Raw genomic sequence first — 14,130 nt, 5'->3', positions numbered from 1 at the left:
GATATATTGTTGTGTCAATACTTTCTCACACCCCTATGTCAGCACTGGTCCGCCCCTTACATGAACCTTTTTGTTTGGTACAGCTTCAGCTGGTGTACCTGGTCTGCAAAGGAGTGTTGTGGTCCCGAAGAATGTTACCGCCGGATTTCAGGAGTGCTTTTCACCAACGACAAATTCCGTGTCACCAACAACAAGCTGACCTTTGTGGACCTGGAGCAGAGGATAAAGAACAAGAACGCCATCTTCACTCGTGTTGTCAATAAACAGGTAAGTCGTTAACGTGACTTCCGGGTTGGTTGAAAAAAAAAGTTGTAAAATCGCTGAATAATTTAGTACAAGCTGTGTTTTTGCCCCTCAGCCTGATGGGTAATGGAGTCCTGTTTGTCTTTCCAGACAAATTAGCTCTTCAGCCTCTCTCCCCCTTTTCCAACTAAACAAATTGGATGAATATATATCCCCCGCCCGTACTGTTAGCTCCACCCATAAAAACACCTGTGTGGTGATCAATCATTTGTTTAGATTCTACACATCTACTAGACCGCTGTTATCTACGCCCTAAAGACTCAACACAGCTGTAATCGAGTTCTGTTGGTGAAGGTCAAGAACCGATTTCTGATTTCCAGACCAAAGCTAATGTTTCTTACGTTACATTTAGACATCAAGGAACCGTATGACCGTGCATCATGTCCCCCAGTCCTCCACCTTTGTTGATTTCACCGGTTAAACATCACTGACTACAGCGTTGGCTCTCTGTAACCGTTTCTCCAGGAACAAAGAGCCAACATTCAGAAGGATTTCAAACTCTGGTTAGAGAAGTGTCACATGGAGTTTGACAAGCAAGTCAAGTTCATGGGCGTCAAAGAAATCATAACAAGGACCGATGTGAAAACCAAGATTAAGCAGCACCCGTGGACGAGCTTTGGTGCCATCGAATGGGATGGAAAAACATACAAAAAGGATCAGTTGGTGAGTTTTTTTTTTGTTTTTTTTTTTGTTGACTCACATTTGACCCTTTTTACTTTTTACCTTTTTAATGTTGTCTAATATTTCGATGCAGGTGAAGTCAAAGAAAACAAAACCCTTTTATTATGGTAAAGTGGTGCGGTTTTTGCTGTTTGGAGAATACAAGAAAGACCTCTTCGCCACAGGAGGAGCAGTGGAGATTTGTCTGGTATGAAAAGAATTCAATTAAATAAAAAATAAAAAATCTTGTTTTTATTGGAGACTGAATATTAGGATTGATGTATACTCACCTTGTTTTTATTGGAGGCTGAATATTAGGATTGATGTATACTCACATCCAGTCCTTCAGACTCTCTCTGCTCTCACTTGATCTTCTGTTTTCCTCCCGATGGGCTGATTAATCACAAAGCTCACGTCATGTTGTGTTGTCGTTCTAAAGCTAAAACTATAAGCTACTGTTGGACAGGATTGAATTAGTGATTGATGAGTTGGTTTTCCTTCAGGAACCCAAAGCACTGCACAATACCAACAAAGTCATCCTCATCTCCCAGATCGACAGAACAGCTTCTGACAATGACATCAAGAAAAAAATCATGGATGACGACAAGAAGTGAGTAAACGACTGTTCTGCTGCATGTTACCTTACTGCGATATCACACGTTGTCTTTATACCATACAGATATTCTACAGCACTGTATGGTTTCCTGTTTATTCCCAGTCCAATATTCCTGGTGTTGGTTCATTTTCTTTTTCTTTTCTTTCTTCTCTAGTGATTCCAAATGTAGATCCCTCTGTTCCAGAGTTAGGAACTGATGTTCAGATGAAACAGAGTCTGAGACTAGGATCACACTGGGACTACAATTGAATAGTTAATAAACTCAATGTACTGTTGTGCCTATGGTATCGTAGTTTATCCCAGTGTTTTTGAGTAGTAGAGTATATGGATGAAGTACGGAGCCTAGTACTGGTATCTTTTTCATATTTATGTGTTTGGTCGTTTCAGGCGTCCACATGAGTTAAAGGTGGAATGGCCAGACTGTGAACCGTGGTGTATGAATGATGTTCACCCAGCCGGCACTCCACTGGGTAAACGCTTTCACACATCACTCGTCTGTTTTCATTAAAATGCAATTTTTTGAAACTAATGTTTCAAAGTGTGTTTTTTTTTTAAATTGTATTTGTTCATTGATTCCTGATTTTTTTTTTTTATATTTCAGGAAGTCTCAAAGTGGCAATCCTGAACAAAAATGGAGAGAGCTTGTCAAGGATGCCGTTAAGCCAGACGGTCATCAAACTGAGCGTCCAACTAGTGGTGGTGTACCATGGTAAGATTTGTGAATTTTGTGTCTCTTGGAGTGGTATACCAAGTCAAACGAGTAAATGTACTTTGTCCTGAACACTGACTCTGATGCAGGTTTTCCTTCTGTGGTTCTCACTTTTCTACTTTCTTTGCACTTAGTTCATAAAACAGAGGAACTCGTGGTCGAATTTATTGCCCAGCATGCAGAAAGATGGCAATATTGGTTCAAGAAAATCGGTACGTTTCTCTCTCTCTCTTTGTAATTTTCCTGACATCATTGGTTCCAGACTGATTTTTTTTTTTTTTTTTTGTGCTCTTTTGTTAACAGAGGGTTTGACGAAACCTGGGAAATACACCTTGTATCTTAACACCATCATAAAGGACACCAGAGACATCAGTTATGGAGAAGAGAAGCTTCCTTCTTACTCCCTGAAGTTCACCATCACAGGTGTGGACTCAAAATATGGGATAGTTTTGTCATTTTTCTCATGAAATGATCGGTTTCCTTAATTTCCCTGAGGCAAGGGAACTCCTGAGGCATCAGTAAAGCTCCATCTTTCTAATCTAATCTATTTATCCTCCCTAGAGGGCAGCGCTAAGACTTTTGTCATGGATACAATCAACACATTTCAACAAGTCGGAGTGCCCTTCAACATCTCTCTGAAGCTGAAAGATGCTTTTGGAAACCCGGGGAAGTGCCCTGATCTGGTGCCTGAACTCAAGTGCAGGTGGGGCACAAACATCAAACTGGTTCTCACAACAAGACGGTGTAGTTTTTTTTTTTAAAAAAAGCTTCAAAAATCAAGGTTTGCTTTTAATTCTGTTTGATCGCCCAGTGACCTGAAAGTGAGTCACAAGTCAGTGGAGAGGAGCGGGCCCACCCTCGTCATCAGAGACGTCACAGCATTGGGAAAAGTGAATTACCAACAGTCCAAGGTATCACACCTGCAGTTCAGCATTTTCAATCATGCAAAGATACCACAGCTTAGTGTTCATTTCTGTGTCCTGCAATTGTATTTGTTAGACCTACAACCTGGAGGTGACCCTGCCTGGACTGCAGCACCACACACAGGCCCTGAAGATCAGTCTGAAGCCCGGTAACTGAGAAAACATCCGTTCATTCGGGAATGAATAACAATGAGATCGAAGTGTTGTCCAAAACAAATATATAAATCCTAACCAGACTGCAGCTAACAGATGAGAATGACTGCCGTCAAATACACATGTGAAAGCTTCATTTTCATTCTTGTCGTCAGGTCCTCCACATTCCCTGCATGTGAAGACGGAAGGCGATCATGCCGTAGTTGAGAATGGAAACGCTGCGACATTTGACGTCGAAGTCCTCGACCAGGCCGGAAACATCACCACTGACTCCAAACTCTTTGTTTGTTGCACGGTACGGAAATGTGGAAACGCTGGGTTTCTATTCTGGACTGGAGGCAGGTTTTATTTTACCACTCTGTAAAGTAAAACCTGGTAATTAGGAAAAGAATGATCAAATGTTAGATTGTTTGACATAAAAGTTGACTTCTCCACTCCTACATTTCCAGGTGGAAGGACTTCCTCTAGCACAGTGTGACTGCAGCTGCACCGGAGCAGGACAGATCAGGACCAAAGTTGTGGAGAAGACTTTGAGCAGGGGGCAACCACAAATGCTCGAAGTTCACTTTAAGTGTTCAAGTGTTGTAAGTAAAGACAAACTACAGTGGGTGGGTGTGTGAACAATATTAAAAACTAAACTCCAGCTCCTATAGTAAACAGCCAGCTGAAGAGGAAGTGAGCAGAGCTTTTTTTAAAACTATTTCCATGTTTGAATAAACAAATGAACAACAAAAAGGTTGTTTTGTCAGTGTGTTTGGAGCTGAGGCTAGTCTTCAGCTTTTATTAAATTGATTTTGTCACAAGAGAAGAAATCCAACAGTAATTCCTATCTCTGTCCCTGATGTTAACATTTATTTTGGACCTTCTTAAACTAAAACTAATAAACTACCATGAGGCCAATGGGACACCTTTTCCACTACAAATATATGAGTATTTTGAAGTATTTCTCCTGGTACCATTACTTGTATTGGTCCAAATAGATGTCATTTATTTTTCTTCTTCATCTTTTTTTGTTTGTTTGTTTTCTTCCTAGAATCACAAAAACATCGCCCAGGTAGTAAAGATGTTGAAAGTGGTGCCCAGCAAAAGAGTGTCACTCATTAAACTCTTCAGTCAAAACGACACCAATCTGGAGATCAAGAACGAGGACAGGGTAGAGTGGCCGGCTGGAAGCTCTTTGGAGAAACTCGTCTACAGCCTTTTTGATGAATCCGGGCTCCCGGTTCCACTCACTGACAAAGTCACATCTGAGATCAAGGTACGTCCCACTGAAAAAACAGTTCTGCAGCGAGCAGATGTTCTAGATCATCAGGCAACATCCGAGTTAAATGTTCTTTCATTTAAAAGGTTAACTGGACCACGCACTTAAACGTGGAGGATCTGGCTCAGGGGAGGCTTCCTGTGATCCAGGTGCCAACAAAGGTGTCCAATGACTTCTTCTGCCATGTGTCCTGCAGGACCGTTGGTATCTCTTTTGTAGTCGTGTAAGTACCTGATTAAGTCAAAGATCAGATCAGGCCAAAGAATAGATCAGGAGCTACGAGAAGATGGCAAATACAAATATATACAGTATATTTGTATATCTGACCTAGGTGAAATTTTTAATTGTTGTCATAGATATACGTATATACATATATATGTATATGTATATATATACATATATGTATATATATACATATATGTATATATATACATATACACACACATATATATATATATACACACATACTGTATATATATACACATATATGTGTGTGTATATATATATACACATATATGTGTGTGTATATGTATATATATATACATATACACACACATATATGTGTATATATATATATATACACACACATATATATATATATATGTGTGTGTGTTTATACATAACAATTGCACCTAGTTCTGACCATTTTCGTTTTTCATTTTTCAGACCTCGTCCGGACGAGCCAGCGAATATCAGAGCCACTATTTCCCAGAAAGAAGTGAAGCTGGGGGAGACGCTGAGCGGAACCCTCAGTCAGTGTGAACTGAAATTAACACCTTATCATGGAGCTCACAGCTCAGGACTCACAGCTGTGTTTTGTCTGACAGCCTTAGAACTTGTGGACCAGTATGAGAACCCGACCAAGACTCTGAGTCCCAGCTGTGTGACGCACATGACCGTGGAGGCTGAAGGCCTGGACTCGTCGGCCGTGAGCTTCACGTGGCTGGTGAGAGTGGAAGTCATTTTGGTTTGAGACACACAAATTAATAAATAATGACCTAATGTGTGTGTGTGTGTGTGTGTAACGACCACAGGAGGACAGTAAGTCTGTCCAGGTGACGGGACTCTGTCTCCAGGCTGGGACACCGGGCATCAGAGACATAAGATTCTCTTACTTGAAGCATGAGACGAGCGTCACTATCAAAGTGACGGCCGGAGAGCCGGCACAACTCAAACTAGTCAGTGGACCTGAGGAGGTAAAAGCTGCGGTTCTTGGTACACTTGTGTGTGCAGAGCTTTGTTTCTGTTCATCTTTACCTTTTTCTCCTCCAGCCCCTAGATGTGGTGAACGACTCTGGTATCTCCACACCGTTCCTCCTTCAACTCTATGACAAGTGGGACAATGTGTCCACAGACAAGCGTGTGACGGTGGAGTTAAAGACTTCTTCTCCAGCACTGAAGGTTGGATTGATAAGAATCCCACTCCTGATTTAGACACTGATACATTAGACAAAACTACTTTGAATGTTTTCATTCCCAAAACTGAGGTTTTTATGTCTATTTTCAACTGTGAAAGTCATCATGACAATCTTTGTTTCTCTCAGGTCAAGACCGCCGCTATTTCAAAGCCAGTGAATTCAGAGGGCAGAGCCTCCTTCAGCGTGATCAGCCTGAGCGGACCAAAGTAGGTGTCAACAGTTTTTTTTTATTTCTGATATTGTCCTGGTGTCATATCACACAGTAAAACAACTTTGGTAATAAAAAAATGAAGCTAGCTAATTTGTCACTGCCCTGTTGTTCCACTAGGGGGCCCTATCGACTCCTCTTTCGAGGTTTATTCAACAACAAACCCATCACCGGGCCCTCGGTGTATCTCACCATTCTACCAAACGCCAACAAAGCCGTGAAGCTGACAGTGAAGTACGACACCACAGCCAAGCTGCCAGCAGGGGGCATATTTCCTGGTCTGTTTTTTTATTTTATTTATTTATTTATTTTTAGCTGATTTCTGTGTAGTATTTTCATACTTTTTTTGTTGTGTCGTCGTTAGTGTTCACTGTGACTGTGGTGTCAGATGAAGGACGTCCATTGATGCCCAGCGCTGCTCTGTTGTCCATGTGGCTGTGGAAGGCACAGTCATCGGAAACCAAACCTTCAAATGTGAGGGACTTTACAAACACACACACAGACACACACACACAGATGTGAGCAGGTGTTCTTCCTCTGATGTCTGTTGTGTGAACTCCTCTTCTGTTTTCTCCAGGCCACTGAGCTGAAGTGTTCTAAACCCCTGGATGATGAAAGAAAAGACTGTTTTTACTTTAGGTAAGATCCTCATTTAGGACCACACGAGTCCAAGACGTGTTTTGGCAGAACAGGTTTTTTCTTTTACTGAAACAGAATTTCTACGTATTGATTTTTCACGTGTTGTCACGACTGCAGAAACAAATACATCCCTAAAAGCGCTGAAACGTACAGCATCCAGTTTTCTGTCCTCACGGACACGTCCAACGTTCTGTTCAGTGATAAGGTGAGTCTCGTTCCTCTGTTTAATTGTCAGGTTGACATAGAAACCAACGCCCTGGTTTTCAGTAAGAACGCCATCTCTGTGTTCCAGATCACTGCTGACGTCGTGGCCAATCAGCCGGTCAGACTGGGACCCAGCGTCCCGCCTCCAGTCCCGGTGATCTCCTGCTGCACAGACATTGCTAGCCGCACGCTGGTGAACGATCTGACCCTGAGGATCGTGGTGAGCCCACCTGGTCCAGAGAATTCCCAGTCGTGAACCTGAACCTGTTGACCTGACTAACCCGAGGCGTTGTTTTCAGGATGCTCATAACAACCCAGCGGGGCGAGAGCTGAGCGGTGGGGTAACTGTTTCTATCACAAGCTCCCAACCCAACAGAAGTGTCCCTCTGTTCGAGGGGACGAAGAAGAGGCTCCTGTTGAAGCTGGAGGACGGAGAGGTCCACGTCAGAGTGAGTCACTCTCTCTGCTGCCTGTACGTCGGTGTCAGAGCTCCGTGTGTGTGACATTCCTCTCTCTCTCTCTCGCTCTCTCTCCCTCTCCCCCAGCGTTTGGCTGTGGTGGAGAACAGCCCCGGTGAGGACGGCAGTGCGTACACACTCGTCTTCACGCCGGTCGTAGACTCGATTCCTTCGTTACAGAGTTTTGAGCTCGCGTTCCATTTTTTTAACGGTATGATCCCATATTTGTGTTTCATGCTAATGCAATGAGGAAAAACGAAAATAGTTTGAATGTTTTTGCAGCAATCTGTGAATTAAATGTTCAATTTGAAGTTTGTCAAATAGCCAGTAATGACACTCCGACTCTTCTGACTCTTCCTCCTCCTCCTCCAGATAAAATTCACCAGCAGAAAACAAGTGGGATGCTTCGGAAGCGAGATGAGCTCCAGACTGCAGTTGATAAGCTGAAAGAATACATCGATAACAGCGACCAACTACTTCAATTGTTTAATGGTAAGATTTTAACCTAAAGATATCATGATGGACAAAGAAAACATTAAAAAAAATCTGTGGTGGAGTAAATGACACCCAGATGTTCTTATTTAGCAGTTTTTACCATAAAATTAGAAAGAAAGAAACACATTATCGTCTTCCATCTGTTGTTGGTGAAGGCTTTAACATTGTTTTGTTTCTTATTGGGGAAAACAGAGGCTTTCAACAAAGCAAACAACACAGCAGTGGACCTCCGAAAGTCTTTGATCAGCAAGAAAATGGAAGCACCAGAATCGGTACCATCACATCTTTTTTTTTTCTTTAGTATTCCCTCTGTGTATGAGTTTGTGTTCCTCCAGCAGTGGTTCTCAAACTATGGTGTGTGTATACCTCTGGTGATACTTAGGCTCCCTCTAGTGGTGTCCTAGTGGTGAATCTTTTTTGTTTCATACTCTTAGCAAGACAGTGAAGACGGACCAAGTGAGGGTCTAAAAAAATGACACGATGTTCTCAGCAGCCTGGTCCTTGGTCTGACTGTTGGACTGTTGGACTGACTGTTGGACTGTTGGACTGACTGTTGTTCTGACTGTTGGTCCTGGAGAACCACATATTGGTCATATGCAGTGTGAAACAGTTTGGGAACCACTGATTGAACCACCGTTTGACTGATAAAGTTTTATTATTTATTGCTGTTGACAACAGTGTCAACCTTGTCATCTTTGTCATCCCAACCATGTACTGCTCCCCCTGCTGGCCCCTAGAAGGCAGTACAGTAGGGTTCAAAGCATTTGTTCATTTTTTTTTTTTTTTTTTTAAATTTTAGATTCAAGACATAGACCAACTCCTGAGCCGAATCAGAGTGGAGGCTGAAACTATGCAGAGTTCCTCTCGCAGACTCTGCAACATCAGGGACAACTTCAAGGGACAGCAGGACGTTGTGGGAGTGGTAACTTAAAGAGGGAAAAAAAGGAAAATAAAATCATTTCCTCTCAGTCGATGGTCGCTGAACCTGATTCTGTCATTTCCAAACCTTTGTTTTCAGGTAGGACACCTGGGCTACGTGCAGGACGATGACGCCGCCAGAGCCATCTCCTGGCAGATGAAGAGTTTCATGGATTGCGTGGTCACCAGAACCACAGAATCAGCGAAAAGAATCTTTGACAGCACAGACGGACGGCAGCAGGTCCTGCCCCTGGACAGCATATTTTCATCACCATCCAGGTACGTGTTGGCTACGACTGCAGTATATATGTGTATACATATAAGAACTATAACTATTAATGTACATAAGTATCTTTATATATAAATATATATATGTATTTAAATTGAATTAATCACGTTGACTACCCTGTAAATACAGTAGTCAAATTAAAAATCAATTAAAAACAGGGAAACATTTTTCAGATTTTTAAGCTTTTGAGACCAGATCCAAACTTTCACCAAAGTCCGTAGAGAAAACCAACGGTTTAGATTCACGAAAGCTGGAATTCTTCTGTCGTGGCTGTGGTTGAGGATGAAGTCAATGAAACTGTGGGAGAACTTGATGGTTTTGTGATTTCTAAATATTTTTGCAGAAGCCTGCCACATATAAGAAATGATCGGATGCTCTTTAATCCCACTGGAAACCCCGTCTTCGCCAGAGACCTTCTGATTTACCCTCCTGATAACAATAGATCAGAACTTGGTGAGCTGTGCTGAATGGAATTCTTTGGTGAAGTTGTCCTTTTTTTTCAGAATTTAATCTCAAATAATCAGACAGACTTTTCCCCATAGAGGTTTAGAAATAAAATTATTTTTGTTACGTCCAAGGTTTGTCTCACCCACTCACAAACGCAGTCAGTAATCTGTAGAATTTGTTTTTTCAGCAGCTGTGTGTGTGTGTGAGAGTGAGAGACCACGGTGGGAAACCATCACGACTGTCTGTTCTGCTCTTCTTCACAGAAACAGTCTTCACAAACTTCCTCAAAGACACTCTTCTGATTGATGACCTGCAATCTGGCACCAGTTACAGGAGAGAAGTGAGTCATTCTTCTACTTCCTGCAGTACATGACATTCATGGTTCATTCGGACCATCAGTGACCTCTGTGTGACCTCGGCACTAATGTACTGCCCTCAGGTATGGCTTCAAAGGTTGGACTCTTAGAGATAAGCTCACTGAATGAGCACTGCAGTACTTCCTGATTTCCACTGGGCGGTGCTGTTGCACTGTGACAATACTGAAATTAAGGGTACAGAAAAAAAAAACTAACTAGACAACTCACTGTTGGTTTTACCAAGTTTAATTACGGGGCGCGTTTCCTTATACTGGGCTGATACAAATAAACATGTGGTGCAGTTACGGAGGACTGCCCATGGTGTCGCTGCTGAGCCAAATTCTAAAAACTGAAGGTACTCATTGCTGTAATGTATTTGAAAAGAGGAAAAAATATTATATTTTATAGAAACAGTGGAAGTGGAAGGGGGATTTTTCTTTTGGCCTTACAGTGAAGAGGTCATTAGTTTGATCCCTGGAGTTCATGGTCTTTCTGTAGACGAGTGTGTCACTCTTAACTGACTGATGGAAGTGTGAATAGTGGACTCCCCCCCAACCCCCCACCCCAACGTTCTGTCAGCTGCTCAAACTACTGCTTCTGCCTGATGACATCTTCTAAATATTTCTGCTGCCTCCTGCTGGCTCCTCTCAGATGGCGAGGCTCAAGATCAGCTGTCCCACCATACTGACCAGGGACGGCGTCAGGGTCAGTTCCATGGGCACGTTTGGAGGAACACAGAACCGAGCTCCACCCATGAGTCAGATGTCAGTGTTTGGAGCTCCGCTCCCTCCACAGTACTACGCTCTGCAGCAACAAGCAGGTGATGCTCTGTGGGTTTTGTTCTTCGTCTGGGCTCTAGGGAGGAATTAAGTGATGAAGATGAGGTCGGTCCAACAAATCGTCAGAGCCACGATCTCTCCAGATTGTCCGTCTGAAAAAGGACAAAGAAGAGAGTTGACGTAAAAGTTCAAATTAGCTCACGGCCTACGAATTGATTTGTCACCTTGGTCTTACAAATTTCCAAAGGCCTCGGCTGTATTTTTCATTCAACAAGAACATTTTTTCAGATCACAGATAGGTGGCGCTAAAAAAAAACCAAAGTTCTGAAAAACAGAACTGCATGGAAATATTTTACGGGAAAAGTTATCTGACAGTTTGTTAGAGTTAGCCCTCGACGTGTGTTAACTGAGAAAGGTCACCTAACGACAAAGAATGAGCTAACAGATGGCTAATAGTTAGCACAGTTAGCCTCTTTTCAGTGGTGTTCAAAACAGTCCTCTCTGACAGACGCCCTCAGCCGTTACCGACAGGCTGTGGAGAAAAGACAAGCAGTGGCCAAAAAGGTTGAGAACCAGCGTCGGAAAGTGTCGTCATTGGACATGAACAAGAAGAAGCAGGACCTGACGGAGAAAACCAAACAGCTGGAGGAGATAAAAGCTCTGCTAGGTCTGTGCTTTTCTACGCTTATGTTTGGGTTAAAAGTTATGAATGAATTTTTTTCACTCCATGACTCGTCTTTTGCTTCTGTTGATTACAATGAGCTACTTATTGTTCAAATGTTTTGGCTAACTTTTAGCTATTTTAAAGCTAAATTGTAGCTGCCTGTTCAGCTGCATTACTGCTTAGCTTAGCCTATATAAATGTCTAGCTTTTTATTTAGGTTTTTTTTTTCATACTGAATATTGATTTTTTTTTTTTTTCATACTGACTATTGATTATTTTTTTATTAGCTGTTTTTGCTCTATTTTAGCTCCTCTCCGTGTTGCGCCAGTTGTCCAACTGTGGTGTGAATTTCCAATTTTATTTTTTTTTTCTTCTTTCTTTAGAATCCACCTCTGAGAGTCGGAGGAAAAGAGTTTCGACCGAAACTTCTCAATGTGATGCCAGTGCAAGAAAAAGACCTAAATAAATAAATAATAATAATTAAAAAAACAAAAAAACTACTGCAGTTCAGAGATCAGAAATGTTAGCAGTGTCGTAGCTTTACCTTTCCTCATCATTTTTTTTATAATATCTACAATTCCAGTACGTACTATTCTTTATTCATTATTCATTATTATTTGATGGTTTTAAAAACAACATGTTATGCTGGAACAATCAAACTGTGTGAACGTTATAGTATATTTGCTGTAGTTACTCTCTCTCTTTGAACAATTTGCTCCAAAACTTTAACCTTTACCTAATTATAATAATAATAATTATTATTATTATTAGTAGTAGTAATAATAATAATAATGCCACTTCAACACTTTACTTCACTTTGTCCCTATGGTTTTTCTTTTTTCTATTTACTGTGAGAGCAGCTGTGAGACTTTTTGGTTGTAAACTTTCTTCTCCTAAACGGTACCACTTTACCTTCAATTATTGACCTGTGATTGTGTTGTTATAAATTGTCGACTTTCTTCTCTGTATGTTCTCATAAATGACACATTTTCCTCTCCTAAAACTGTGACTTTTTTTTTCCAGACACTACGTATAATTTACGGCTTTTTATTCAAATGAACATACGGCGTTTTTGTTTTGTTTTTAAATATATGAACGTACGAATTTATTTTGACAAACCAATAACTTTATTCTCATCATATTTGTCATTTATTCTTATATGTTTGACCCCCCCTCACCCCCCCATCCCTTCTCCCTCCCCCCTCCCCTCGTATCGTCTGATATCGTGTCCCTCAGTGTTGCTGTTGAGAGTTTCCTTTTCCAGAAAGAAGACGGACGGTGGTGGGAAGGACGGAGGCGTCTCTTAGTTCAGGAGGGACTGGAGGAACGTCACGGACCACGGAGGCTGTGAAGGTCTGTCTGGTCGGAGGAGAACCACAGTCAGAGAGAAGTTCTCCACGGATCCTCCATCACACCACACCACACCGAGCCCCAGCGACCATGCCGTCTGCCGCAGCTGTGCTGTTTCTCCTCGTCCCTGTCATCGCAGGAACACCGTTCCACCACAGTTGGTACCACAACAGTGGCCAGTCCGGCACCGACTCACGGCACAGGAATAGGTCAGTGCACCGGACCGGACCGGACCGGAACTCCAATGCAAACGTTGTTTGTTTGTTTGTTTGTTTGTTGAGTTCGCAGCCTTTAGCGTTTAACTCACTGTTCACGTCATTAATTCCCCCGTTTTCCTGCAGGAACTGGTGCGCGTACGTCGTGCACAAGAACGTGAGCTGCGCCGTGGTTGGAGGTTCGGAGAGTTTCGTTCAACCTGAGCTGTTACCGTGTCCGCCCGAACTGCCGCACTGTCAACAACAAGTCATGTAAGTTTGGATTCGAACGTCATGTAAAGACAACAAACGGGCACTTCTTTTAACCACAGCAGCAGTGACGTATGAAAACGTAGTAGTAGTAAGAACCTGGGGTTTGGGTTTGTGTAATAGGTCTATGTTTCTTATACATTATTTTATATAAATTTGTTTATGTGAAATCTGGGCCTGTTTAGTTGAATACAACGCTGATATAGTCACAGAAATTGAAGAAAGACACAAAGATCTTCTTAACAGCTCTGTTTTTATTTTGATAACAGCGTTTAGATTTGCTAAAAACCATGTGACTGTTGAACAGTTTAAGCAAAAATTCCAAAGGAAGATAACTTAGATTTTTTTGTCTCAAGTTCGTGTTTTTCTTTCTTCTAACCTTTAGTCACAACATTCACTCAGCTCAGATTGTGTGATTTTTATTATTTATTTATTTTTAATGTAAAGCTTTAGATGCACAGATTACATAGCTAAAGGCTGCCACCTAGTGGAAGAGTGTTTAATTGTTCTGCCTGTCACTGTCACAAAGACAAGCATAGATAAAATATTGCGGTAAATTAGTAATAGTTTTGAGACCATTTAGGTGGAACTGGATAAGAGTCTCTGAGGGCACACTAATGAGCCGCGGGTCAGGGGTTGGGAATCACTGACCTCAGGTATCTGAGCTGTTAGGAACAACTTTATCTGTTTCTGGGCTCTTTTGTAGCCCACGTTGACGAACTAAAGTTTAATGTTGTCAAAGATGTTTTAAAGCAGAATATAGTAACATTGGAGCGCCTAGTGCGGGGGGTCGACGGTCGGGGGGGGGGGGGGGGC

The 14,130-nt window shown here is 42.0% G+C and overlaps 2 protein-coding genes across 4 annotated transcripts in view; both read left to right on the top strand.

Annotated features, from left to right (window-relative positions):
• Positions 1-12,010, top strand: part of smchd1 (structural maintenance of chromosomes flexible hinge domain containing 1) — a 16,252-nt gene extending 4,242 nt beyond the window's left edge. For all 3 annotated transcript variants that reach the window (XM_017031790.2, XM_025054471.1, XM_008308268.3), the window contains 36 exons: positions 84-267; positions 769-966; positions 1,058-1,171; positions 1,467-1,573; positions 1,967-2,049; positions 2,181-2,288; positions 2,423-2,500; positions 2,592-2,711; positions 2,850-2,991; positions 3,100-3,199; positions 3,288-3,360; positions 3,520-3,659; positions 3,814-3,948; positions 4,398-4,622; positions 4,712-4,848; positions 5,292-5,377; positions 5,453-5,571; positions 5,660-5,821; positions 5,898-6,026; positions 6,170-6,249; positions 6,372-6,529; positions 6,616-6,725; positions 6,829-6,890; positions 7,008-7,095; positions 7,183-7,314; positions 7,394-7,543; positions 7,640-7,763; positions 7,925-8,044; positions 8,240-8,319; positions 8,847-8,969; positions 9,066-9,244; positions 9,598-9,707; positions 9,965-10,041; positions 10,709-10,877; positions 11,345-11,503; positions 11,884-12,010. In XM_017031790.2, coding sequence (XP_016887279.1) covers positions 84-267; positions 769-966; positions 1,058-1,171; positions 1,467-1,573; positions 1,967-2,049; positions 2,181-2,288; positions 2,423-2,500; positions 2,592-2,711; positions 2,850-2,991; positions 3,100-3,199; positions 3,288-3,360; positions 3,520-3,659; positions 3,814-3,948; positions 4,398-4,622; positions 4,712-4,848; positions 5,292-5,377; positions 5,453-5,571; positions 5,660-5,821; positions 5,898-6,026; positions 6,170-6,249; positions 6,372-6,529; positions 6,616-6,725; positions 6,829-6,890; positions 7,008-7,095; positions 7,183-7,314; positions 7,394-7,543; positions 7,640-7,763; positions 7,925-8,044; positions 8,240-8,319; positions 8,847-8,969; positions 9,066-9,244; positions 9,598-9,707; positions 9,965-10,041; positions 10,709-10,877; positions 11,345-11,503; positions 11,884-11,966 — 4,444 coding nt within the window. In that variant the 3' untranslated portion in view covers positions 11,967-12,010. The remainder of the gene's footprint in view (positions 1-83; positions 268-768; positions 967-1,057; positions 1,172-1,466; positions 1,574-1,966; positions 2,050-2,180; positions 2,289-2,422; positions 2,501-2,591; positions 2,712-2,849; positions 2,992-3,099; positions 3,200-3,287; positions 3,361-3,519; positions 3,660-3,813; positions 3,949-4,397; positions 4,623-4,711; positions 4,849-5,291; positions 5,378-5,452; positions 5,572-5,659; positions 5,822-5,897; positions 6,027-6,169; positions 6,250-6,371; positions 6,530-6,615; positions 6,726-6,828; positions 6,891-7,007; positions 7,096-7,182; positions 7,315-7,393; positions 7,544-7,639; positions 7,764-7,924; positions 8,045-8,239; positions 8,320-8,846; positions 8,970-9,065; positions 9,245-9,597; positions 9,708-9,964; positions 10,042-10,708; positions 10,878-11,344; positions 11,504-11,883) is intronic.
• Positions 12,007-14,130, top strand: part of emilin2b (elastin microfibril interfacer 2b) — a 33,184-nt gene continuing 31,060 nt past the window's right edge. The window contains exons 1-2 of the mRNA XM_008308269.3: positions 12,007-13,059; positions 13,192-13,317. Of these exons, the coding sequence (XP_008306491.1) occupies positions 12,941-13,059; positions 13,192-13,317 (245 nt within the window). The 5' untranslated portion in view covers positions 12,007-12,940. The remainder of the gene's footprint in view (positions 13,060-13,191; positions 13,318-14,130) is intronic.

This window comes from Cynoglossus semilaevis, chromosome 3, assembly GCF_000523025.1.
Source record: "Cynoglossus semilaevis isolate Cse_v1.0 chromosome 3, Cse_v1.0, whole genome shotgun sequence".
Lineage (NCBI taxonomy): Eukaryota > Metazoa > Chordata > Actinopteri > Pleuronectiformes > Cynoglossidae > Cynoglossus > Cynoglossus semilaevis.
The sequence above is the reverse complement of the archived record's forward strand: the minus strand, read 5'-3'. Positions and strand labels throughout refer to the sequence as shown.